At 41.1% G+C, this 27,289-nt stretch overlaps 1 protein-coding gene across 1 annotated transcript in view; it reads left to right on the forward strand.

The window, feature by feature from the left end:
• Window positions 1-27,289, forward strand: part of LOC116669434 (dedicator of cytokinesis protein 11-like) — a 79,581-nt gene that overhangs the window by 19,667 nt on the left and 32,625 nt on the right. Inside the window, 21 exon segments of the mRNA XM_032499318.1 lie at window positions 1,211-1,333; window positions 1,455-1,537; window positions 1,734-1,856; window positions 2,216-2,235; window positions 2,238-2,291; window positions 3,249-3,433; window positions 3,618-3,683; window positions 8,640-8,732; window positions 10,449-10,572; window positions 11,800-11,912; window positions 12,193-12,276; window positions 12,392-12,481; window positions 13,527-13,648; window positions 13,758-13,827; window positions 13,915-14,040; window positions 14,511-14,582; window positions 15,322-15,468; window positions 18,695-18,847; window positions 21,847-21,960; window positions 23,341-23,416; window positions 26,142-26,230. Of these exon segments, the coding sequence (XP_032355209.1) occupies window positions 1,211-1,333; window positions 1,455-1,537; window positions 1,734-1,856; window positions 2,216-2,235; window positions 2,238-2,291; window positions 3,249-3,433; window positions 3,618-3,683; window positions 8,640-8,732; window positions 10,449-10,572; window positions 11,800-11,912; window positions 12,193-12,276; window positions 12,392-12,481; window positions 13,527-13,648; window positions 13,758-13,827; window positions 13,915-14,040; window positions 14,511-14,582; window positions 15,322-15,468; window positions 18,695-18,847; window positions 21,847-21,960; window positions 23,341-23,416; window positions 26,142-26,230 (2,127 nt within the window).

The following is a 27,289-nucleotide window of genomic DNA, read 5'->3' on the forward strand; positions in this document are numbered from 1 at the left end:
CACACACACACCACACACACACACACACACACACACACACCACAAACACACACACACATGCATGCATACAGAGACGGATGTACATCTGTGATTAGTGTGCTGTTATAGCTTGGCAGACCACAGTTTAATTTAGGTGCATTGGGTGTGGTCCAAGGACAGGGCCTCCACTTCTTATGTCTCTCCTCTGCATTAATAGCTCTTTGTAAAAAAAAAAAGGAGCTGTGACATGATGTATGATGTAAAAAATGATGAATTTAGGAGCTTTTTTGTCTTTTAGGTTATGCACAAATAATTGCAACAAATCATAATGTCAAAGGTTGAAACCAAAAGCAGCAGTGTGTGGTCGTGTTTGAGCAATAAAGGTCTGTGAATGAGGGCAGATAGGAGAGGATGGACGGGGTTGTGGCTTGGATTGTAACCTGGGAGTGTGTCTTTCTGACTGGCACCATGCTCTTCCCCTCTAAGACGTGTATTATTAATGGCCATGGGAAGTCTACTTCTGTCTCGTTTTGAAGCCGCATTAGCTGCTACTGCTCGCTCGGTAGTGTCACTCAGTTTTATTACTTTCTGAAACTTTATTGCTTTCTAAAACGACTTCCTGCTGCTTTTGTTCCCAGAAACCTTCATAAAAGTAAAATAAAACACTGTTATGTGCTTTTAAACTTACTGAAAAGTATAGGCTGATATCAGTGCTCAGTTTCATATTTGCACCTCGGTATAATCTGCTGTTTCTATAAGAGAACGGCTCGATACACAGTGAGAGACGCGATGACATGATGAAATGAAGGACAGTAAATACGGTGCACGGTTTTGTCAAAGACTTTGTTCCTAGAAACCTCTGTGGTTATATATACTTACCATACTAATATGAGCTCATATAGCGGCAGAGTTTTGTCCAAACATAATTTCTGTCCCCTTGAGATTTTTGTGTGAACTGACACTGCATGCTTAAATACAGCCCCATCTCACCAGACCAAAAATAGATGTGAGCCCCATGTGGTTATCCTGTATAACTTCAGCTGACAGCAGCCACTTCCTCTGCACGTGCCCTATAGAGACTGAAAAGACATTTCAACTTTGTATTACTGATGATGATTGCTTGTTTATTTGAGTACCCGGCAGTTTGAACAAAGTGTTTTTTAAAATAAGGGCTGTCGGGAAAGACATTTAATAATTAGCACCCCTGTTCATTTCTCCCTCTCTCCTCCAGGGTATCTTTTCAGTGACCAACCCTCACGCTGATATCTTCCTGGTGGCCCGTGTAGAGAAGGTGTTACAGAACGGCATCACACACTGCGCCGAGCCGTACATCAAGACCTCTGATGCCAACAAGGTCCTCCGCGCCGCCATGCTTTTTCACCTCATTTAAAGACAGACACATGACCAAAGCGGCAGTGAGCTTTCCAGTTTACCACTCCGTCATTGTTTTTTTTCCTGTCCATATGTCTCTGCAGACTGCTCAGAAGGTACTGAAAGCTGCCAAGCAGACATGCCAACGCTTGGGCCAGTATAGGATGCCGTTCGCCTGGGCTGCCAAGTGAGACAGGAATAAATCCTTAAAATCAAAATATTACCCAGTGATGAATCTGTTTGGATTCATCTTTGGAATAAGAATGCATAACGTACAGTATATTACCATAATAATACAAGGCATTGGATTCTATAACCTTGAAGTCTGTACATTTATTATGTATGGCGACTGCGCTGTAGCCATGTGGAAAATGTGTTTTCAGGCAGGTGTTCAAAGACGCTCAGGGCAGCCTGGACATGGATGGGAAGTTTTCTCCTCTCTACCGCCAGGACAGCAGCAAAGTCTCCACTGAGGACATCATCAAGCTGCTGGCCGACATCAGGAAGTGAGTAATAATGACGCTTCTGCTGTAAATCTGAAATCGGATCTGCTAGAGCGGTCGATGTAGTTAGGTTTAGGCACAAGGAGTGGGATTTGGTTAAGGTAAGCATACCAGGGTAAGCCAATCAGAGGCAGAAGGAGGCAAAACTAGGCGGGCCATGAGGCACGTCCTGTGACATTGACATGTCTAGTGGATCTGATCTAGCATCTACCCTCTTCTGCAAGTGTTCCGGTACTGGAGCTTCAAAACACTTACCTTGTTTTGCACTTGCTGTGCATTAGAATACAAATTTGAAAGGTCCTTCCATTCCTTCCATTGATTGCATCTTGTTCTTTTTTCGAATCTCTTTTTTTCCTCGTCAGACCTGAGAAGAGCAAGCTTCAGACATCCCTGGACAGCTGAATGTCACCATCGAGTGTGTCCCGCCTGACTTCTCAAGTATGTTGGCATTTATAAACACTTCCCTTATCCTCACCATTATTGTTACAGCAAACAGCTTTGTTGGCCTGTTGTAGTAAGCTGCTGCTGATGATCTTATCTAGTTTGTGTAATTACGCTTGTGTAAAGTAGAATGAACTTCAGTGTCTTGATCACCAAGATTACGATCAAACAATAGTAACAAAGTGCCAAGACCAAACGGTAATATGGAGAAGTAGAAAGAAAGCCCTCCAAATCATTTTGAAGAGAGTTGACAGCTAAAGACTGTCAGTGAATGAGAGTCAGTTTTGGGGGTTCAGGGAGAAGGGGGGTGATGGCCTTTACCCACATGCAGAAAAGAGCATGATGTGATTAGATTTTAGGAAGTATAATAAAGGATAAATCATGGTATCCTGCATTAATCACAGCAGAAAGTACTCAGAAGCCTCGCCCTAAGCGATGTTGGGTGAAGTTACTTGTTGACACTCAAAATATTGTCTAACAAAACGGAGGCTAGCTCGCTATTGTAATCAATATCAGTGTGTGTGTGTTTGCACTGACAAGCAGTTTGGGTTTTCCTAGTAAACTTAGCTTACAAATATGACACGATAAAACTTTATTATCAGTTTACCCTTTCGAGTAGCTTCACTCAGAAAAAAAGAACACACATATAGTAAAAAAGATGAAAAGACATCAACAGCCATGACAAAGAAACATGTCAAAGATCATAATTGGCAGCACACTGATTTTTAGCAATAGAAAAGACTGATAAAAGAGTTTTAGAGCTTGTTGTGTCTAAATGAAGTGAATAAATCGCCTATAAGAAGGAAGAGGTCGGTATTCATAGTTTAAAACATGCTTTGAGTCGGAAGAGATACAAAATATAGAGAATAACTCTGAGTTGACTCTTTGGGTTGGCACAAGAAACAGAGACACAGCAGTTTTGGGTCCCTAACTGGTGCGCTCCGTCCTCCCCAGATACGGTGACTTCCTCTTACGTTCCCATAAAGCCCTTCGAGGACGGCTGCGAGCGGGTATCAGTGGAGGTCGAGGAGTTTCTCCCCGAGGAGGCTAAATACAACTACCCCTTCACCACCTACAAGAACCAACTCTACATCTTCCCCCTGCAGCTCAAATACGACAACCAGAAGACCTTCACCAAGGTGGGTGTGTCTCAGAACAAAGCTGGCTAAAAAGTTACGAGTGGAGATGGTGGGAACAAACAATGAAACCCTTTCTTACAAGGATTGCTTTCTGTGTTGTTGCTGCTTACACAGAATGAAACACATATCACTGATTTGACTCTCACTGATTACTTGCTCTGATGTAATGTTCCGTTCACACCAGGCTAGGAACATTGCAGTCTGCATCCAGTTCCGAGACTCGGATGAAGAAGGTGCAACTCCATTAAAGGTGAGTTGTATAAACTGCATATATTGTAATATGTTAGCTACTGTATATGTTAGTGATACAGAGTGTATTCACAGGTCTAATCTTGTCACCAGATGCAGCATGACAGGGTTTTAGGGTCACTTAGGGGTTAATCTGAGATTTATATTTTTTATTTTTTTAAACCTCTATATATGAGCGCCTGCTCTACCAGGGGAGCAACTAGAGATGTTCCGATACCATTTTTTACCTCCCGATACCGATTCCGATACTTGTGCTGTGGGTATCGGCCGATACCGAGTACCCATACCAGTGTGTTTAAAAAAAAAAAAAAGATTGTGCTGCACATGCATGACTGATATTATTACCATTGTGGTAAGGCCTGGCTCAGGTTTAACACTTTTTAAAACATGAATTAATACAGCAAATGGAAGCCATTTATTTTTAAATAGAACAGTATAAAAATGTAAGTGCAGCCACAATATTGTAAAATGCATTACTCACACTTCCCTGTGACAGCATTCCTTCATGCACCCCCAGTTGGAGAGTGTGTGCGAAGCATCCCAAACTTGGTCCATCCATCTTGTCCATGGCTTTCTTCATGTTGCTAGCGTTGTCACGCTAAACAACATGAACGTTGGACTTGGGGATTTTCCACTTTACTAGCATCCCCTCAATTGCTTCGGCAATTAATGTGCCAGGATGTGACCCTCGGAGCTCGGTGGCGTGCAGCACCGCACTTCGAGGGGTAACGTTGACTCTCTGTCCACCCAGTGGGACGTTAAACTTAGCAAAGACACGGGGCACACGTCGGAGCGCTAAATGTCCTCCTGGTAAAGCTGACTGCATGCACGTCTTTGCCCAAACATACACGAAACGTGTCCCTTACTGTCTCGTATAATTTGGGTAGCGCAGTTTCAGAGATATATTTACAACCTGGCAAACCGTACCTTCGTTTCAAATGATCCATTAAGCGGCAAATTCCCACATTTTCGACAACAGACAGTGGTTGGTAATCCAGTACAATAAACTCCCAAAATTTGTTGGTTATCGTTGTTGCTTTTTGGCTGTCTTTGGGGAATTTATCTCTTTGCTGGAAGGCAGTTTCCAGAGTTTGCTGCTCTAGTTCGTCCTTTTTTCCCCCGTAGCTTTCGTAGATTCGTTGTGCTCTTTAGCGTGACGCGTCTTCAAATGTTTAATTAAGTTGCTGCTGTTGAAATTTGCAACACTCGTGCCACCCCTTGAAATTGCTTCTCTGCATATGTTGCATGTTGCCGTCTTACCGGTGGGAACATCCACTGTAAAGTACTGCCGACATGATGCGCTAATGCTAGCTTGTTTTAAGGAGGCGTTAGGCGATCAATTCTTCTTCGCGCCTTTAAAACAGAAGCGCAACTATTTTAAAAGTGGCGAAGAAGAACTGTGCCCGCGCTAACGGAGCTAAACAGTAAATAGATTCCTATTTTTAATAGTTTATATGGTATCGGATCGGCGCCTGGACTCCAGTACTCGCCGATACCGATGCCAGCATTTTCGGCAGTATCGGAGGCATTTCCGATACTGGTATCGGAATCGGAACAACTCTAGGAGCAACCCAGGCACCCAGCATCTGGATTTGAATCATTAGTCATCATCTTTTATTAGTCATCTTTAACCTTCAATCATCTACCACATAAAGCAAGGTCTGCTACAGAAGTGTCCTCTTTTAAAAACATATATTCATTAGTTGGGTTATACAGCCCTGAGCTTGATAAAGTTACATTTGTAATACATTCTTATCTTACATGTTTTTGGCATATATTATCTTTGACTATTTTTTAGGCTTTTATTTTTTATATACTGTATTTATATAATTAAGTCCCGGCCAGGCGTAGGCGCCATGTAAATGTGAACTACCTTAACTGTTGCAAGGAAAAATAAAGCATCAATAATACCTGTACCACTGCATGTAAGGGGTTGTTTTTAACATCATGGCTTTTTTCTCATAGATTTAATTATCAAAATAGTACGACTCTCTCCTGTAAAATTAAGACTTTATAAAACAAAACTGTACAACTTTTTCTAATATTATTAAATATTATATTTCTTACCAGTGGTACTAATGCCCCATTGTAGAAACAGGGATCTGTCAAATGTCATGCTCAGGACAATATACAGGTTTTTTACAGCAAAAGGTAAAAAAGACAGATAATACAGACCAGATAAAGTTTAGACTGAACAAAGGGAAATAAAGCAGAAGACAGAAAATGATGGATGGTTGGTTGGTGGAATGAAACATAGCAGGAGCCTTGTGAAAAGACCTCAGAAACAAGTTGTGGAATGTCTTCTGTGAGATTTGATCAATAGCTGAGCCCTCAGACATGATAAAACTTTCTTTTTATTGCTTTTCACAAAGTGGAAGTCAGAGTCCAGCTAAGGGGCCAGAAAAGGAGAAAGGAAACGCTTACAGAAGCTGGTTATTATAGCTGGCAGGAGAAGATAATGAATGGTCACTCTTTTTCTCTCTTCTCTTCCTCGCTATTTCTCTCTGGCCACACATGTCAAATATTTGTGGGTGGAAACAGTCATCAAAGCAGAGTGGATTGTTTTTCTTTTCACTTTTCCAGAGGCAGGGAGGAAAACAGAAATTCTTTGACTTCAAACCGCCAAAACATTTGCACTTGATGCCCTTGATTAAGTCACTCCAGACAGACAGGCAGATCAGCATTGCAGTCATGTGTATTAAACCTCAGCTACTGTACGGTCTGCTCTCAAACAATGCTTCAAGTACAGCAAGGCAGAAAGTTATGAACAAACAATGAGCAAGAGCCAGCAGCACACCTCTCTGGAGATTTTAATCAGGGGCAGTGGAAGCTCAAGGAGGCTCTGGGCGTTTTTTCACAAATCTGACTGAGAGATAAATTCTTTTGAAGCTTTGGGGAGCAAAAGTTGAAGTAGATGGAATTTTGCAGATACCTTGATAATCTGCTGCCTCTAAACTGTTATCCATGTCATGAATAAATAAATAAATGAACCAGTCAAACCTAAAGTTGTGATCTCTTGGGGCTTACCTGAAATATTTGTTCTACCAGTGAAACCAGATGGAAATGTTTGGTTTTTGGTCCTGTGTGGTGCTGTTTGTGTAGGAACAGGACAGGACAGCCTCTCTGATAGATAAGATCCAAAGCTCTTCTTGCCACACCTGGACCCTCATCCTGAGTCAAGTAATCAGGACTCCCATCAGCCCCCTCAACTTGCTGCTGCTCTAAGGGCCCCCTGAATGTGTTGCTTTCCGAGTGTGGGTCGCAAATGGTTTATGTAAAGCGCTTTTCTAGTCTTAACAACTGCTTAAAATGCTTTTGCATAGTGCAGGAACCATTCACACACTGTGGCCAAGGCGGCTGTACATGTGCCACTTGCTTATCAGACAATCATTTAAACACATTCAGACATCAATGGCAGAGCATTGGGAGCAATTTGAGGTTCAGGGCCTTGCTCAAGGATACTGGAGACATGGGACAGTAGGCCAGGGATCGACTACCAACCTTCCGATTGGTAGGCGACCACTCTACCACCTGAGCCACAGCTGCTCCAAACCATGCAAACCATGCACCACTGAGCACACCGCCCGCTGTCCTACTGTACCTTGTGACAGCAACAACAGATCTTTGGTGAAATCTTTGTAACCCCCCCTTCCTCCCTCCCTCCCTCCCTCTTCCTCCACCTCCAGCTTCTTCCCAGACTGAGCGGAGAATTCTCTCTGAGCCTCTCCCATCCTCCAGGCTCATCTAATCCTCCTGCAGAGGCTCCAGCTTTTTTATATTTTTTCCCCTGATCCAATCAAACTCCATTTCGGCTGGCTAGAGAACTCTGTCCTATCCTCTAGCCAGCACTACTCATTATTGTTCATTAGAGATGACTAAATCTGTTAGCATCCTAATTACAGTATCAAACCTGTTTTATTGTTGTTTTATTGAATCTATTCTTTCTTTTGCTATTGTGAGTTGGTTTGGGTCCCTCACACTTAAAAACAAGAACAGGCTTCAATATATAGTTAAAGTGTGTGGCAAGATTTCCCAAAACCCTCTGACTGATTTAAACTCTGTCTATGAGACAAGGTCCCTCAAGAAGGCCCAGTCAGTCCTAGCCGACCCGAGTCACCCCCTGAACAGCTGTTTCATCTTGTTGCCGTCTGGCCGGAGATTCAGTCTGCCTAAATGTAGGACAAACAGACATAAAAACTCTTTTGTCCCAGCTGCTATAGGCTTTTTCAACAAGTCAATGTGAGGTGTGGTCTTTGTTTTTGTTGTCTTTGTATTTATTTTAGATGTATGGCTGTTGTTTTGTATAACCTGTGTGTTACATGCTGCTGCACAACAAATTGCCCCTTGGGGATAATAAAGACTCTTGAACCTTGAAACCAGCCACCAGAACAGGTCTGAAGTTTTTTTTTTTTTTTTCTTCCCTTTTGTCACCCTTTGTTAGAAACACCCTGACCAGGTCAAGCGTTAAGTTTTTTGCACAGGACTTCTTACTGCAGTGGCAGCTGCTCTGATACAAAACAGAACTTTGGTAATGCAATGTTCCTCCTAGGGTTTGAGGGTGCATTCATAAAAACAATCCAACATTCACAATGGCTCTAGTTGCCATTTTAAAATAAAAATTAGCATTTATGTCATCAAATGTGAAGTCCAGGAGCTTTAATTGTTCTGTTTGTTGGTTTTCTGTCATCATCCTCACCCAGCAGCGGAGGGAGGGCACTGTCGCTGATGAGGCCCATCTTGTCTAGTTAGCTTTTGATAATTTTGGGTTCCCATTTCTGGTTACTCAGTTTTTTGTTTAATCTGTTGGTGCTTCAAAGATGCATACGACGAAGGGCTTGCACAGTCTTTCCACCAAAATATGGTCAGTAATCTCAGATTTCTGAGCCCTTACTCACCACTGGGGCCCCAACATCAAAGGGCCAGAGTTTCATACCTGATGTGCTTGCTTGCCTTTCAGTGCATCTACAGCAAGCCGGGAGACTCACTCTTCACCAGCAGCGCCTACGTAGCTGTCCTGCACCACAATCAGAGCCCTGAATTCTACGATGAGGTGAGATTTTTAGAGGCTGAAATCTCGGACAGACCCTGACTCTTGGCCGTCATCTGCTGCTGCCGGTTGGGAGACAAAGACACAGAAACAGATAGATTTTTTATAACTATAGCCGTTCGTGTGGCAATTATAGTACCACTAAAGATAGTAAAGTAAGACTAGAACTAAGTATAAATAATTAATATTTCATTCAATTCATTTCAATCATACATTATTTTTTCCATTGGGGAAAGTGTTCTTTGATACCGTTGCTGACAACTTTAGCTGCAATTTCAATAACAAAAATGATCAATAAAATATATATCAACAGCAGTTTATGGGTACAGGACTTTAATTCTGTTATTTAAAAGTAAAACATTTAAACAGAAAGAGAAAGAAAGAAAGAAACACTTTTTTTCATGGGAAAATTCCATACCCAGTGCTGATATAATCCCATAAATCAGTCTGAGGGCAGAGCTGTGATATCACACCAGTCACAGCCTTACCACCACGGCCGGAGCTCAGCGAGCGCATGGGGTACGTTGGAGGTAAGCGGGGGGGGGGGGGGGGGGGGGGGGGGTGCATATAGCCCTGATATCAAAAGGATTAGGATCTTAAGAGCCGCCTCCTGCACACACACAGGCACGCTCACTGGGATTTACCTCTGCATGCTTGAGAATTTCGCGCTTAAACAGGACAACAATGATCTTTATCTTTTTATATATTTTGCTTTGTCTTTTTAGCCTCTATAAACACACTAAAAAGTGCTACATTTAATTGATTATCTTCCTTGTCAAAGATTTTATTTAGAGATTCTGACATTTTAGAACATCTTATCACAGACATTGTCACAATCATATGGAAGTCTCTGCTTTCCCAAGACTAAGATTGACAATTTAACAAACTAACTGAATGATTCATGCTCATGTCACAAATTGGAGAGTCATGATATTCATTCATGATATTCTTCAGCAGTTTGTTGGTTTGTAGATGCGTATCAGTGGAAAATAATTTATGTGGTTTTGTATGTCTCACTTCCTGTGAGTAAATTAGCACTTGCAGGACAAAGGGAAAATACATTTCTTTGCTGTTGCTGCCCCCTGGTGATAAGGGGTTTCTTTTCTTTTTTAGGTTTCACTAAAATCGTTTTCAAGGATTCACAAATACTGGAACACGTGTAAAAATGTAATATGCAAATGAACATTTTCAGTAATTCTTATAAATTTCAAAGTGAAAACATAGGAATGACAGGCAGAGGTTGCACCAATCTGAATGATCTGAATCAAAGATAATTCAAACTGTGCACAATAGACAGCTCAGAAAACAAGATGCCCCACTTTCAGTTTGTTTAATACCAGTTTCATCTGGCAAAAAAAATAAACATCCAATTGCTACTATTTCTGAAAGAATGTGAAATATGGAGGTACACTTTTCAAAAAACAAACTCTTTTTGTGGAACATAAGAGACATTTATTTCACAACAGCTGCTAATGCTTTCCAACTACCCATGAGGGGGTTGTTTGGGGTGGGGTGGGGAGTGTTGTTGATGAGATAAAAAATGCCCTTCCCTTTAAGGTATAACCTTTTCAGTATAACTAGTAAAGCATTAATTAACAATTGGGACAACCTTTGATATCGTGACGGGTAGGTATCAGTATAGTCCTTTTCTCATGTCAGTTAGTTGAAATGTTGTTGATATATTAAGCTTAAAATAATGACCTGTTCCACTGTGTACAGGTAAAGATTGAGCTGCCGGTCCACGTTCATGAGAAACATCACATCCTCTTCACCTTTTACCATATCAGCTGTGAGTCCAGCAGCAAGGCAAGCAGCAAGAAGAGGGAGGGAGTAGAGTCACTGGGTGAGTGCACTGGGGAATTCCCTCTGCTTCTGACTGTATTTATGTGTCCTTGATTGCAATATTATTTTAAAAAAGGAAAGAAAAGTAAACCACATTGCTGGCTACAGTTTTTTGTTTTAAGAGGTTTTTGGTATTTCCTTTTTTATTTAAACCTGGGGTCTTCAATGTCTTATAGGCCATGGACTCCTCAGCTGAAAGAGAGACCGAGTGGGGACCCCTACCACATAAATTGTATACAATTGAGTTTCATATTAAACTGGGCAGAATGGATGAAATGAAATTGATATTATTTATGCATCATACATCCATCCATCCATCTTTGTCCGCTTATCTGGTGTTGGGTCACGGGGCAGCAGCTCAAGCAGGGGACCCCAAACTTCCCTTTCCCGAGCCACCTTAACCAGCTCCGACTGGGGGATCCTGAGGCGTTCCCAGGCCAGGTTGGAGATATAATCCCTCCACCTAGTCCTGGGTCTTCCCCGAGGCCTCCTCCCAGCTGAACGTGCCTGGAACACCTCCCTAGTGAGGCGCCCAGGGGGCATCCTTACCAGATGCCCAAACCACCTCAACTGGGTCCTTTTGACGCAAAGGAGCAGCGGCTCTACTCCCAGCTCCTCAAACCCATTTCAGCTGCTTGTACCCTGGATCTCGTTCTTTCGGTCATGACCCAGCCTTCATGACCATAGGTGAGGGTAGGAACGAAAACTGACTGGTAGATCGAGAGCTTTGCCTTCTGGCTCAGCTCTCTTTTCTTCACAACGGTGCAATAGATTGAATGTAATACCACACTTGCTGCGCCGATTCTCCGACCAATCTTCCGATCCAGTGAGTGCTGAAGGTCACAGGCCATCTGGACCACATCATCTGCAAAGAGCAGCGATGAGATCCCCAGCCCACCGATTGGCACTTTGTCACCAGTCCTGTTTGTAATATTTTATTTTTATTTTTTGGGGCATTTTCAGCCTTTATTTTTGACAGGACTGCTAAAGATATGAAAGGGGAGAGAGAGGTGGAATGACATGCTGCAAAGGGCTGCAGGTTAGAGTCAAACCCAGGTCCGCTGCATAGAGGACTAAACCTCTATATATGGGTGCGCGCTCTACCAACTGAGCTATCTGGGTGCCCAAAGATCTCGGATTTAAATTACAGTATGTCCGGCTGTGTCATGGTAATTATCCTGATAGCTGAGGCCCAGTAAGCCAACATTGTTACTTCTTTGTGTTCCAGTGGGTCACTCATGGATGCCTTTGCTAAAAGACGGGAGGATGCAGTCAGTGGAGCTCCAGTTGCCTGTAGCAGCCACCCTGCCTCCTGGATACCTGTGTCAGGACACCAGGAAGGTACAGTCCTGTTCCCTTAAACCAAGACCACACTAATGGTCAAAGCTAAAATGAAAGCTAATAGATGTGCAGATGATTCAGACAACACTGCAGAAATCTGATTCAGTCATCTAAAGTGCTAACTTGTGAGCTAAATGCCCACAAAATAAAATGTCACTCATGGTCAACACTGCATGATAACGCTGTCTTTCTTACAGCTGACATGTTAGCTCATATGTTACGTATTGAGACAAAAACAAAAAACAACTTAAAGAAATAATATTTGTGTGTACTTTAATAGTCCCAACCAGATATCAAGTGGGTGGAAAATGCCAAGACACTGTTCAAAGTGAAGACCCATGTAGCATCAACAATATATGCTCAGGTATAACATTTTTTCCTTTAATCATTCTTTGAATACACAGATACAGTATGCATTGATGTAGCTGGTACAAAGAGAGTGTGTGGATGATAGTAATATTTTACTGTTTGTTCCATAGGATCTGCATATACACAAATTCTTCCAGCACTGCCAGCTGATGAGGACGACATCAGAGGGCAACCCAGCAGAACTGATCAAATACCTGAAGGTGAGAGATACTGTGAGAGCAGTGATCCCTAAGATGAGCTTACGCTTCCTTACTAAATCTCAATTAGATTCACGTGACACTACCAGACTTCCCATCCACTGTAAAGACTGCAGTTCTTTGTGGCCATTTTGGGGTTTCACAGAAAAGTTTTGTTATATATAATAGGATATTTATATATATAATGATATTTTTGAGAACCTTCACCTCTTACAGTACCTCTCATATACAGCAAGTGCCATCCCTACTGGAAAGGCTCAGCAATTCAACCCTATTTAACTCCCGTCACCTGTGATGTCCCTCACAATCAATTTCAGTACCTGCACCATTTCCCATGCACATACATATTGGTTGTGATTTGATTTCTTGAAGTGTTCACAACTAGATTGAAATACACATCAGAAGAGATGATTTGCTAGTTGCTTCAATAACAGGTCAGGAGGTTGGTGCAGTGTTTACGAAATTTATAGACATTTCGTTCAGACCTTTTTTCACATTTAAAAGGTCCTAGCGTCAGCGATGTCGGGTGACGTTACTTCTTGTTGACGTTAAACTAAACAAGACTGGCTTACCCCCCCTTCCCCTCCCGTCTGCGCACTACCCCTCCACCCCCAAATCCTTCTGGTCGGTTATTGCCTGAAACACTGTTTGTGTATGCTTCGTGGTGCAGGTGGGCACAGTTTGTTTTTGTTGCCGTTTGTAGACCCTGGGCTGTCTACAGAGACCGCTTTGTTTTTTACTGTGTGTTCTGGGGACACGCAGCTCGCGGATAGTGAGGAGATGTTTGCTGCTTGTGACAACAAATGTTGTAGCCTAAAACACGCGTGACATTGCTTAGAGCACCTTTAAACTACGTTTTTTTTAAGTCCATTACAAGATATTTTTCTAAGTTACCTGTTTTTCTGTGTAAAAGTTAATTTTTCCTTTTTGGCTATCATTACCAATGTTAGTTGGTCTAGCTTTGCACTGGCTGGCTAATCCATTCCCAACTAATACTGCTTAAAAATAGTTACTTCACATTGGCATTCTTGTTTCACCCTTCCAATAGTGCCTGCATGCCATGGAGACTCAAGTAATGATCAACTTCCTACCGACGGTGCTGATGCAGCTGTTTGGCGTGCTCACAGCAGCAACCAAAGAAACCCATGAGATTGCTGTCAACTCTCTGCGGTCAGTTGTCCACTTGTTTGAAAATAATTGTGGCTGCGGTTTGTACTATTTAACACTGATACAAAAAAAAAGCTCACAGTATAACACTGCCCTGTCTCTATGCCTTCAGTGTGATCATACATATAGTCTCCAGATGTCACGAGGAGGGCCTGGAGCACTACCTGCGCTCCTTTGTGAAGGTAACCTACCAACACAAACACTTCTACATGGGTTGTAGAATCAAAATAGGTCCATAATGGATTTGTGTGTTGTTTTTCTCTTCTTAGTATGTGTTTGTAACCAATAACCCTTCGTCGGGACACTCAGCAACCACCCATGAGGTGCTGGCCACCGCTGTAACAGCCACTCTCAAGCAAACTGCTGATTTCAACACCAGCAACAAACTGCTCAAGGTGTGTGATCTGGCTTTATCCATACAGGTCCTGCATCAGCCCAGTTGTAGTACCAATATTAAACAGCAGGTGGCATACTAGCCTTTAAAATGTCATCTCAAAATCTCAGGCTCATCATGTCCTCGAAACAGAAAGTCAATTTATCACTTCCATTGTGACCACTTCCAGAGAAGATATACTTCAACATGTAGCTGCTTGTATTGTGATGGTATCTCTGTGACATTCAGGGACACACTTTTCAGTCATCAACACCGTTCCGTGTTTGTGTTTGTGGGAACTGTTGGGTTTCTGTAAATAACATCACACAGTACAGTCTAGACCTGCTCTTTTATGAAAAGCGAAATGAGATAACTGTTGTGATTTTGCGCTATATAAATAAAATTGAATTGAATTGAATTGTTCTTTTTAGCATTCCGGTCGAAACAATAGTAGTAGTCTAACTCCAGTTGTCTTTTATCGTTTTTCTGTAGTACTCCTGGTTCTTCTTTGAAACCATGGCCAAATCCATGGCCCAGTACCTGCAAGAGGGCAACCGCATAAAGGTTGGTTTAAGGAATTTCTTCTTCTTTTGCACAATTACGATTGAGCAGCTGATCACATCTGTGCGTTTTATAGTGTTAGTCTTTGCTTGTGACACAACCCAAAAGTTCAAATGTTTATTCCTGGCATGGATCTCGCAAGCCAATTTCTACAACATAATGTTTTTAGAAACATGTAAACACATTTAAACAAACCTCCCACACACTCAAAGAAAGAACAGGAGACTCGCAGGGAAACATTAAGACGTGTGTATATTCCACATTCTGATGCCATGGCTCTGCATTTCGTCTGGGTTGTAAGCTATGTGAAGAAAATGAACTGTCCGCAACACTGCTTTAAACTCCCATCATTTAATGCAAAGGCAACGTTTCGACCCTACTGGGTTTTCAGGTAACTTTTTTTTTTACTTACTTATTCACTTAAAGCAGTGTTGCAAACATTACATTTTTTCACTTTAGTATTTGTCCTTTTTCCTGCACCTGCCAGAAGATGGGATGTGCATGCAATTACTTTTTTATAAATGCTGTAACAAGCAATGCCAAAGTGATGGCTGTAGCTGTATGCTGCTGTTAGTAAGAAGATGTTTAACTTTAATCTGCTCAGAGAAAATGTATCTATATACCTTTCTATATACTGGACATCTGTCTTTGTAATGTCTCTGACTGTTTGACATTTAAACTTTTTGATGCATGTAATTCAAGGGACCCATTATTACATTATTTGTCCTGACCATCTCATTAGATGCCGCGGGCCCAGCGCTTCCCTGACAGTTTCCACCAGGCGCTCCAGTCCCTGGTGTTGTCCATTATGCCACACATCACCATCCGCCACATGGAAATCCTCGAGGAAGCTCGCTGCATCAACCTGAGCCTGGCCAATTTCATCAAGGTCTGAACGCCACATTCAAAAACATGCAACACACCTGATTTAACTTACTAAAGGCTAATTGTTGGGAAACTTACTTACTCTACAGTAAGTCCTCCCTGAGATAGTTTCTGATCCTCAAGTATTTGTCAAACTCAAGGCTGGCTCTAAATTTCGACCCAACCTGCATATCAATTTAGGTTCACAATAAATTTGTTGACTTTGATACTCAGAAATTCCCGCACAGCCAGTGAGTTTGCGTATTTGAACCTGTGAAACAGGTAGTTGTGACTCCACTTAACTCATTCAACTTGTTATACAATTTTGAGACATTCCTGCAACCTGGGTCCGACTTGTAACTCATTAAGGTGACCTTCAGAATACTGGAATTTGTCTTCTCTATGTCTGCCTTATTTATCACTTTCTCAGAATAATGTCTAAGTTGCAAAAACCTGTAGAAGTCTAGATTTGTTAAGCCATAGTGCACTTTTAAATGCTGAAAATGTCTTAGTGCTCCATCTTTGTAAAGGTCACAATATTTTACCAGACCGTTTTTTGGCCCATTTAAAAAAAAATCTTGCATCTGTTCTGATGGGTGTGAAATCTGAATCATAAGCTATCCTTATCTCATCGTATGGCTTGTAACATCGTATCTCAAGGTATGGCTCCTGGGACCTGTGATCTTTTCGCACCTGATACCAAATTTTGAGTGATGACATTATCCATGGATTGGAATGGATGTTTAATTAAGGCAGTATCACCTATAACAGCTTGAAGAGGAATATTGCTGCATATACTGAATTATATTTTCTTTCACTTTGCTGTGTAGGATGGATTGCATATATCTCCAAGAATTTTTAACTGTGCTGCTCTATAGCAATTTTTTATATTTGGGAGGGAGAGACCTAGCCTGGTTCCTTCTTCTACGTACTTCCCCCATTTTCCTTGGATAGTTGAAGCGTCTTAAACCTCAGCCGAGGTTTCTTCCCCTGCCAAATAAATCTAGAAATTACTCTATCCAGATCCTGGAATTGTCCGTTTGAGAGTTCAGATGGGATGGTTTGAAACAAATGTAAAAGTCTTGTACATTATTTCTAACTGCTTCCACCCTCTGTGCCAAACTCAGAAAGGAAATTATATTCCACTGAGACAAATTTGATCTGATATTGGAAATTAAAATATCGTAATTTACAGATGTACAAAGGTTTTGAAAGATTTACTCGCAGGTACTTCATCACATCAGAATCCCAACTTATTTTAGGTAGTCTACTTTTAAATATGTAGTCAGAATGATTGTTCTGCTTGATTTGCTAAACTCTATCATGGCAAGGTAACTTTTTTGCCAACTTGTTTAAGGCTTTAAGGCAATAAAAGCATGTCAATAAAATGTGCATGCCTGGCCCTTGATGTGATTCTCTTTATCCAGTGTGGCCCTTAGGGAAATTGAGTTTGACACCCCTGGTTCTTGAGCTTCTTACATGGCTGTTCCTGCCATTATACAGTTGCAAGAAAAAGTATGTGAACCCCTTGGGATTACATGGAGTTTTGCATGAATTGGTCAAAAAATGTGCTCTGAACTCATCTAAGTCACAACAATAGAAAAGCACACTCTGCTGAAAATAATTCTACACAAACATTAGATGTTGCCATGGTTAAATTGAACATAACATGTAAACATTCACAGTGCAAGGAGGAAAATGTATGTGAACCTTTGGACTTAATAACTGGTTGACCCTCCTTTGGCAGCAATAACCTCAACCAAACGTTTCCTCTAGTTGCAGATCAGACCTGCACAACGGTAGTAATTTTGGACCACTCCTCTTCACAAAACTGTTTCAGTGTAGCAATATTCTTGGGATGTCTGGTATGAATTGCTCTCTTAAGGTCATGCCACAGCATTTCAGTCGGGTTGAGGTCAGGACTCTGACTGGGCCACTCCAGAAGGCGTATTCTGTGCTGTTGAAGCCATTTCTTTGCTGAATTACTTGTATGCTTTGGGTCATTGTCCTGTTGCAACACCCATCCTCTGCGGAGCTTCAGTTGGCGGACAGCTGGTTGTACATTTTCCTGCAAAATGTTTTGATACACTCTGGAATTCATTTTCCCATCAATGACAACAATCTGTCCAGGCCCTGAGGCAGCAAAGCAGCCCCAAACCATGATGCTCCCTCCGCCATGTTTTACAGTGGGGATGAGGTTTTGATGTTGGTGTGCTGTGCCTTTTTTTCTCCACGCATAGTGTTGTGTGTTCTTCCCAAACAACTCAATTTTGGTTTCATCTGTCCACAATATATTTTGCCAGTAGTGCTGTGGACAATCCAGGTGCTCTTTTGCAAACTTCAAAACGTGCTACAATATTTGTTTTGGACAGCAATGGCTTCCTCCGTGGTGTCCTCCCATGTACTCCATTCTTGTGTAATGTTTTCCTTATTGTAGATGTGTCAACAAAAATGTTAGCATGTGCCAGAGATTTCTGTAGGTCTTTAGCTGACAATCTAGGATTCTTCTTTACGTCATGAAGCATTCCGCGCTGTGCTCTTGCAGTCAATTTTACAGGACGACCACGCTGAGGGAGAGTAGCAACAGTGCTGAAGTTTCTCCATTTGTAGACAGTCTGTCTTACCGTGGACACATGAACATCAAGGCTTTTGGAGATACTTTTTTAACCCTTTCCAGCGTCATGCAAGTCAACAATTCTTGACTGTAGGTCTTCTGAGAGCTCTTTTCTGCGAGGCATGGTTCACATCAAACAGTGCTTTTTGAAACCAGTAAACCCAAAAGAGCTGTGTGTTTTTAAAGGTCAGGACAGCTGTCATTAACACATCCAATAGCATCGCACTGATTGGAGTCAAGGTTGGCTCACTCCTGGCTCCAATTAGCTCATGGAGAGGTCATTAGGCTAGGGGTTCACATACTTTTTTCGTCCCTGCATTTTGAGTGTTAACATGTTATGTTCAATTAAACCATGGGAACATCTAATGTTTGTGTAGTATTATTTTCAGCAGACTGTGGTTTCTCTATTGTTGTGACTTAAATGAGGCTCAGGGCACATTTTATACCAATTCATGCAAAACTCCACGTAATCCCAAGGGGTTCACATACTTTTTCTGGCAACTGTATGTATTTTTTTATTTTTGTAACTCCCCTCCTGAACACAACAGTCTCAAAAATGTGTTTGTTTTGTCTCTTATCACACATATTGCGTATTGTATAGCAGCATATGTGCTAACCACGCTTTCTCCTTTCTCAGAGGTGCCTGACCGTCATGAACAGAGGCTTTGCCTTCGGCTTGGTCAACCACTACATGTGTCATTTCGGTCTCAAGGATCCCAAGGTACATGATCCGATTCAGTGGGAGACACAACAACTGCACTCTCTTCACGCCGTTGAAAAGAAGAGAATAGTAAACTTAATTCCTGAAAAGAAACTTAATTAAACTTATTTTGTTTTACTGATGAGATACTTTGGACTTGTTGTGTATTTCATGTGTACATAACAGACACATTTTCTGTTCCTCCTTCCCTACCTGCCACTCTGTCTGTATCTGTACCAGCTCATTTGACTAACAAATTAAACAGACTTAGACACCCTGAAAGATTTGTTTGAGAAGCCGTTTGCAGCCTCAGAGATAACAATGATATTACATTCATGCCCTGGGGTTGTTGGAAACCCTTCCCCCTATGGATGTGCAGGGTTTGAAACCATGTTACATTTTTGGGGCCACAGGGCTGACTAAAATTTAAATTTGACCTGAGGCCCTAATGAACCAAAAACCCTTCTTTCCCTTTTAAACCTGCCCAGGGGGCTTTGGGGCGCCCCCAACGGCAGGGGGTACAAGGTGGAGCCCATATTAAATCCTGCCTTCCTTGAATGCATTAAGTTTCCTACCAAAACCTGATCTAACCACGGGGATGCCCCCAAGCGGCCCTGTTAAACCCCCAAAATTTGCACAACCAAGTAAAAAATAAAACACTGTGTGCTGTGTAATCTGCATGGATTTTTTTACCCTTCCCCCCCCCCAATTTTTTCTTTTTTTTTATCCCAACCCCCTCGTTTTTTTTGGTTTTGGGTTGGGGGTCAGATTTTTTTTTCCGTATGCGACGGAGCTTTTTGGCCCTGTAGGTAGGTGATGCCCTCGACCAAACTTTACAAACCAAAGCCCCACCCGGGTTTTTTTTTCTGCCCATGCAAACGCCCCCCCCCTTGTTCTGACCTTCACTAAACCCCCCATCCTGTGTTTAGCTTCCCCCCTTTTTTCCCCCTAGGACACCTCCCCTACCTTCACTCCTACTCACTCAATCAGCACAATGCTAATGCTAGGCTAACGCCGTCACGTGCCTGAGCCTGTGTGTCGTAGAGGAGAGTAGCTTGGCTGTTGTGTGGAAATTGAACTGGCCACTCTTGCGAGTGACTTTTCAAACACCCGATTGCAACCCTTTCGGGAAAAAACTCCCGGGTTTACCTCTTGGCCTCCCCTTTTTTCCCCCAGCCTTTCCCGTCTGGGCTGTCCCTCTTCATTCCGGGAAAATAAATTTGGGTGGGCCATTTTCCCGGGTTTCATTGCCTGGTTTTTATGTTTAAAACCGCATTTTTGTAAAAAATGTACATCATTGTTTTTCCTGTTGAAAAAAGACAACTTCCCCCAAATTTTCCCCCGGACTCTTTCTTAAAAATTGTTGATTTTTTGGTCTGTTTGAATATACATATTTCTTTTAAAACTTTTTAATTGGCTTTTGGTCAAAATTTTGAATTTCCTCCCTTTGGGTGAAATTTTAACTTTTTAAATTTTTGTGTTACGTGGTTCTGTTAATTTTGTGTTGCTTTTTTGTTTAAATTTTGCATTTGAATTTTTGCGTCTGTATTGCATTACATTTATTGAACCTATTTTTATATTGCATGACTAGTAAAAATTTTTTTAAAAAACCCCTTTCATAACGGGTTTCAATTTTGAATTAAAAAATTTCCCAAAAAAGTTCCTCAGCCTTTATTAAGAGAGTGCCCCAAATAACCCTATTGTTATCAGTTCCCCATCTTATGTATCTGCACATTCGTCTGCCCTGACCCAGAGAATTTGGGAGTTAAACCTGAGGGAAAAGAATACTCCGAAACCCTTCCTTTTTGGGCCTTTTTGCTGAGAAAAGGGGGTAAACCTTGAGCGGGGCCCAGGAGACATCTGCCGTGGCGTTCTCAAGAACCTTCTCTTAAATCCGGGGATCGATACATTTCAAGGTGGGGAAAGGGTTTGGGGCCTCATGATTAGAAGCAAAGCACAAAAAAAGGCATTGTTTATAGTTACTTTTGGGAAAAGGGCGTAATGCACTCCAAAGGGTTTAAAATTTTGGATCATACCCAAAAACACTAAATTTTGGCCCCAAATTTTTCCCCCGAGCAGCGAAAAAGGACCAAGTGTCTTTGTATTTAAAAACCCGTGCTTTTGTAAATTTTATAAAATTTTAAAACTTTTAAATCAATCAGTGCACCCACTTTGCCCCCCTTTTTGGCTGCGGTCTTCGGGAGGGGCGCTCGGGTAATTTTTGGCGTTTTGCTACTTGAGGCAGTGGAAGGTTGCGCCATTGCCAAAAAAAACCTATTAAAAAGTCAAAGTGAGCATTTCATTTTTTTAACGGGCCTTTAGTAAAAGTGCCTAAGTTTAGCACAGCCCCACACACTATTTGGTTACCCCCCAACAGGGAACGCAGCAGCACAACCACGTAAAGATTAAAAAAAAAATATAATAGCAATGTTTCCTTTAAAAACGCCCGGGGTTTTTAAAAGGGAATGGGCCATATAAAATTAAGTAAAATTTACCTGTAGCTGCAATGTGTGTACAGTAATTCAAAATTTCAGAAGTTTAAGAGACCCCAAATAACATTACAATTCCAGGAACGGGTCAGATGTTGACCGATTAAGAAAAAGTCAAGTGCCGTGCTGTTTATAAAATCTTTTTTAATTTTTTCTAAAAGCAATCACTGAAAACAGGGACATATTGCTCACATCTTACGTGCAACCTATCGAATTGTCCCATTGTTTGAAAGCAAAATTAATTTTTCTGGGCCTAAATCTACCCAGCCCATCTGTACATGCAATTAACTGCGGTCTAACTGTGTGTTCACCCCTCCAACAAAATGCTGATGTCTGTTATGCAAACAAGCCAGTTTTAAGAGTCCAGGGCCCATTGATAGCAGCTGGGCGGGGTTGGCTTTTGGAATAGTGTGTGTGCAGACAACAATTTTGTATTTAAGTTGAACCTACAATGGTCTTCTCTTATTACACCTGTGATCATTTTGTCTGGCCCTGTAACTTCATTTAATGTCACTCTACAGTATTAATCCATACGTTTGACAGTTTGATCAATGCATTCATTTATATAAAAAGCTCATCTAGTCATATTCAATTTTTCAGAACCAGCAGGCCAGGATTTGTATGCTCTACCTGCCACTTTTTGAGCTGCTCTACCAGAACCTGAAGCAGCTGTCTGCCCAGCCGCAAACCTCCAGCCCCGGGCTCGGCCTCAATGTGAGTCCCCTCGGAACCCTGGATGTCCACAGCAGGGTTACACAGTGCTCAGTTATTGCTTTCTTTTTTGTGATTAACAAATTTCCTTAATCCCTTTTAAAATCTGTTACTGCTTTCTAATGCAAACTGGCAACACTGCCGTCTACTCCCTTCAAAATGTCTTGTTTATAACATTAAGAAACATCTGAAAATTCAAGCCTCAATAATCAGGTGAACAAGAAGCTTGTTTCAAATACAAATGTGCCTTAAATCATCTGCACATAACGAAGACAGTTGTGGCTTGAAACAAGGGCTGCCAAATTATTAAAATAAATCATAATCACAATCATTTGGGTCAATATTGAAATTATGATCATTTGACACAATTACTCTTTTTGAAAGATGTTGCAATTATTGAATTAAAAAACAAACAAAACAGTGAAACAGTTCAACAAATCAACAAAGAAAACGCCTTGAGCTTTGAAATTTCTCTTAATACTTTTTTCTGGTTGAACTTTTCTTTTCTCATTCATAGCACAAAATAAGAGTTCACTTGCAAAACGTAATGTGCAAAATACTTGTTTTTCTCCATTGCTCTGTTTTTGTGATCATGAGGAGACAAAATCAAAATCATGATTCATAACTTGAATTAAAACCCTTATATATGGGTGCCCGCTCTAGCAACTGAGCTATCTGGGCGCCCTAATAAAGAAGATTTTAACAGGTGCATTTGACAGTGCTGGAAGTTCTTTGGAAAGTCTCACAGTTATAGTTTTTTGGAGTCTGCGTCTGGAAAAGACAGATCGGTGTGTTTTTCACACCGATCTGTTTGATGTAACTTGAAATGGTATCAGTCTGAGAGTGTCTGTACTAGGGCTGCATGATATGACCTAAAATCGAAATCACGGTTAATTGCACATTTTACCTCGATAACTGAACGAAAATTTAAAAAAATAGTAATTTGTTTTTTTAGGTCCTCATAGTTCATTGGCAAGGTTTGTACTGTAAATGGGCTCAAAAATTGAAGGTGCGATATTTTTTTCTATAAGTGTGTTTAGTTTTGTGATTTTAAAATAATTGAAAGAAACGCACAAAGCATGAAAGCACACTGCTTAAAATGAAAATGTCTTCTGAAAAAATTCACGTTTTAGTTTTATAAAAAATATTTAAATTATTGTCATGGGAAAAATACGTCAATAACGGCTGCAGAATTTTGATGTTGATACATTTTTCGATTAATCGTCCAGCCCTAGTCTGTACCTTTAAAAAAAAAAAAAATGACTTTCACATATTGCCTATAATAAAATCTGACTTGACTAAAAGCTGAAGCAAGTGTTCCAGTATGTAACAGTTTACATAAGTTTACCGAGAGTTTATTTCTTCTATCTTGTGGTTGTCCAGGGCTCCAGAGATGACCTGATATCAACCTGCTCCACAGACAGCAGGAGAATCAGCACTGCAATTGAGAGAGACCATGGTGAGTTCAGAACTGCAGATACTTCCCAGTACACAAGGCATTTGGCCTCTTCCTGTTTACAGATCATCCATTACCATCCCCACAGAGGCATTATTTATGTTACACACATCTTGGTCCATTAGCAGCACTCTCTCCCTCTCTCTGCAAGCAGCAGTAGCTGTACTTTGTTTATTTCTTTTTTTTGGGAATGGGCGCATCATAGCACTTACCAGAGGATTAATCGTTTTCAAATCAAAATCGCGATTTGAAAGAACGCGATTAGCTAATCGAATGTGAAATATTAAGTTGAATGTTTGGTATAACATTTGATGTAACATTTGTTATTACTGTTTTCATTTTCGTTTTTGCAATTTTTTTGTAAGATAAATGCTGGAATAATGTTACATATCACAGATTGTTTACAAAAATCTCCTATTGTCAGTGGATATTTCATTTATTTTGTATTACTTTATTTAACATGATGGCAGAGGGTGCAATATGTAGCTAAAAGAAAAATTGTGAATTGTAATCGCAATTTCTGGCAGGAAAATTGCAGTCATATCCCCCCCCCCCCCCAAAATCTTTCATCTCTATTGCATAGCATTTGCAAGTGACTTGAATAATTGTTGTCAAGATGAAAGGGCTAGCCCATCCTGACAGCACAATCTCCATAGCACAGCAGTGGGAACGGGACATTAGCTCACCGCTCTCTACAAATCAGTGGGATTCCATATTGAAAGTACTTTCAACATCCATGTCCAACTGTGTCAGGTATAAAGTTATACAAATGAAGATTATACACAGGGCTTATATTACACCACATAAGTTTAATAAAATGGACCCAATGCATTGGAACTGTGATGGCATGGCTGTGGTAGGCGTGGTACCTTTATGCATTACTTGTGGGCTTGTCCATTGTTAAAGAGATTTTGGACTGAGGTATTAAATATTTTAAAATTTTTATATTCCTTAAAGCTATAGTGCGTAGGTTTTTGATATTATTGAACATCCATTACATTAAGGCATTGCCAACTGAGTTGATATAAAGCTAAGTAAGACTATCAGCTCCACACAACTCTCTCTGTATTTATCAGTATGGCTATATTCAGAAAATTGTGTTGTGAATTGGAAAACGCAAATTAGACTACTATAACAAAGATAACTGGCTAAAGGAGTTTCTGGATTTGCTTACTATGGAGAAGGCAGCTTCAACCCTCACAGGCTATCATTATGGTCTAGGCCCCCCGTGGACTCTAAGAATTTATAGAGAATACATTATGCAACAACTTGACTGCATAGTCTTTAATGTCTGTTATTATAATGTATGTTTGTAAGGTATCTTGTGATTTATGTTGTTGTTATGGTTTTTGTTTTTGTTCTGGAAAATCTTTAAAAAAAGCAGTAAGAAATAGACATTGAGTGCAACATACAAGCTTTTTAATCTATGTTTACTATCATCTCCTTTTATTAGGCTAGATTCTGATTAAACTGTTGAACTGAGGTAGAGGTTGTGATGGAATCTTCCCATTGTGTTTTAAAGGTCCCACATTATGCAAATCTTCAGTTTCAGACTTGCATTTTGGGTTTCTACTAGAAAATATTTACCAGCTTTAATTTACAAATACATAAAAACATACATTATTTTTCCCATACTGTCTAAAAATCCTGTAATCACCTTCTGTCTGAAACGTTCCATTTTAGTGCCTATCTCTTTAAGCCTACCTCCCAAAACAAAAAGCCTGCTCTGATTGGTCAGTGTTTGCGGGTCCTCAGGCTCTGTGCTCTCGGAGTCTCTGCACCATCATTGCAGCCGGGGAATGAGTCCCACAAGGGACTAATAAATATTATTACATTACACACAGGCCTGAATTACACACACATGTACCTATACATGCACTAAATGGAGAGATGTCAGAGTGAGGGAGCTGCCCATGAAAAGGTGCCCCGAGCAGTTGGGGGTTTGGTGCCTTGCTCAAGAGCACCTTGGCAGTGCCCAGGAGGTGAACTGGCACCTCTCCAGCTACCAGTCCACCACCATGCTTTGGTCCGTATGGGGGCTTGAACCAGAAACCCTCCGGTTCCCTGCGGACTGAGCTACTGCCACCCCAAATACCATACTATATATAGTATCGTTGTGACATCACAGGCACAGTTTCGGGCTGTGTGCATTTCTCTGTGGATTGAACATTTTGATACTTTTACAGTAAGCACCTTGACCTGCTTTATACTAAAACATTCATGGTAATCACACTTTTTACAATATGGGACCTTTAAAATATTAGTTTGTGAAAAGGTTCAGTGTTTCCAAGAGCTCACATGACATAGATAAAGAGAAAAGAAAATATCCCGAACTTTAGTCTCTTCAGACACTTCTCAAAATGCAATTCAATAGCTTCATTTCCCCGGTGACATAACTTAGAGTTATGTTCTTAGATTTTACGATGCCTCTCCAGAGCCACGGAAGACTTCTTACAACTGGGTTCACATGCTCACTATTATTTCCCATGAGAAGTAAACAGATCTTGCTGTTTGAAAATCAGTAGACTTATCCCATGATGCTTGGCTTATTAAAATCTGTGTATCTGCTAGATATCATGCGGGAAGCCAATAAAACAATACTAATGGGTGTGCCCACAGCTTCTGTTATCTATTTTGCATCAAATACATTTGCAATTGTGAAATTGCGCTATTGCTTCCTGTGCTGCTTCCAATTGGCATTAACAAAACTGCACTGTGTTGGCTCCAGGTCTGCCCGCTCAGAACGGCCATGTTGTGAGGCGAGATGACTCCAGATGCTCTTTGTTTATGGACTCAGGGACACCAGACATCATTGAGGTGAGAACATTTCACATCTGCCCCCCCCACTGCCAAAAACGTCATCATAAGTAGCCCCAGCAGAGCCTGGCACATGGGCTTTGCTTTGTTGCACTTATTATAGTTTGAAAAAATTAGTTTTTTTGGGGGGGGGTCTGTCAAACCTTTGAGTAGGATCTGTATAACTGTTTTAATAACCAACTGGCTAAGTCTCATGCCACGTACACACACTGTTTTGGATACAAATCTGAAGACTCCACAGTACATTTTCTCGTAACAAACTGTCATGAAAGTATTTTTTAAAGAAAACATTTCTTTTTGAACAGTACTACATTGCCCACTCGGTGTGAAGTGCCTGCTGTCTCTGAACACAGGGCCAACATAACACGTCCTTCACTGTTCCTGCTGTGCAACCACTGCACATCAAATAAGATGGGATTGCATTGAATCAATCTTCATGTACACACGCCAAAGACTACCATCGATTTGACGTTAATGTTCTTTTGGAATGTGAGACACCACATGACCCCACATTTTTTGTGCTGAAGGAGACGTGCTAATAGGTTTATACTGGAAAACCCGTTTCCTGCTCTGATGACGGAGCTTTGTGTGCATCCGCCGTCTCGTCATGCATCCAGCTGTTAAATAAAGTAGGACTGGAGTGGATTATTTATCATGTGTATAAATACACACTTGCAGTATTTTTCAGCACATCTTCTTTGGTTTATGGTAGCTGGTAATTTGAAACTAATGGTTAAAACCTTTTGCAATTTGATGTCACTTCTGGGCCACATCTTTTCCTGAACTTGAACTAGTACACAAACTAATGTGCAGATGTTCTCCTTACTTCTGCTTGCAAACTCCAGATAGTTCCATTATGTAAACAGTTCAAGACGGGCTAGTCTTACAAAAACATGTTGCTTCTTTGTAAGTTTCATCTAAAATGAGTCGTGCGGCAGTAATATAATTCATGTGCAGACCATTTGTGGACACGAGAATCTATAGACATCATTACATGGAGTTTCTCTCTCGCTGGAATAGTTGAATCTGTAGCAGCATCCTCAACGCACACTAGTTGTA

Source organism: Etheostoma spectabile, chromosome 19, assembly GCF_008692095.1.
Source record: "Etheostoma spectabile isolate EspeVRDwgs_2016 chromosome 19, UIUC_Espe_1.0, whole genome shotgun sequence".
Taxonomy (NCBI): domain Eukaryota; kingdom Metazoa; phylum Chordata; class Actinopteri; order Perciformes; family Percidae; genus Etheostoma; species Etheostoma spectabile.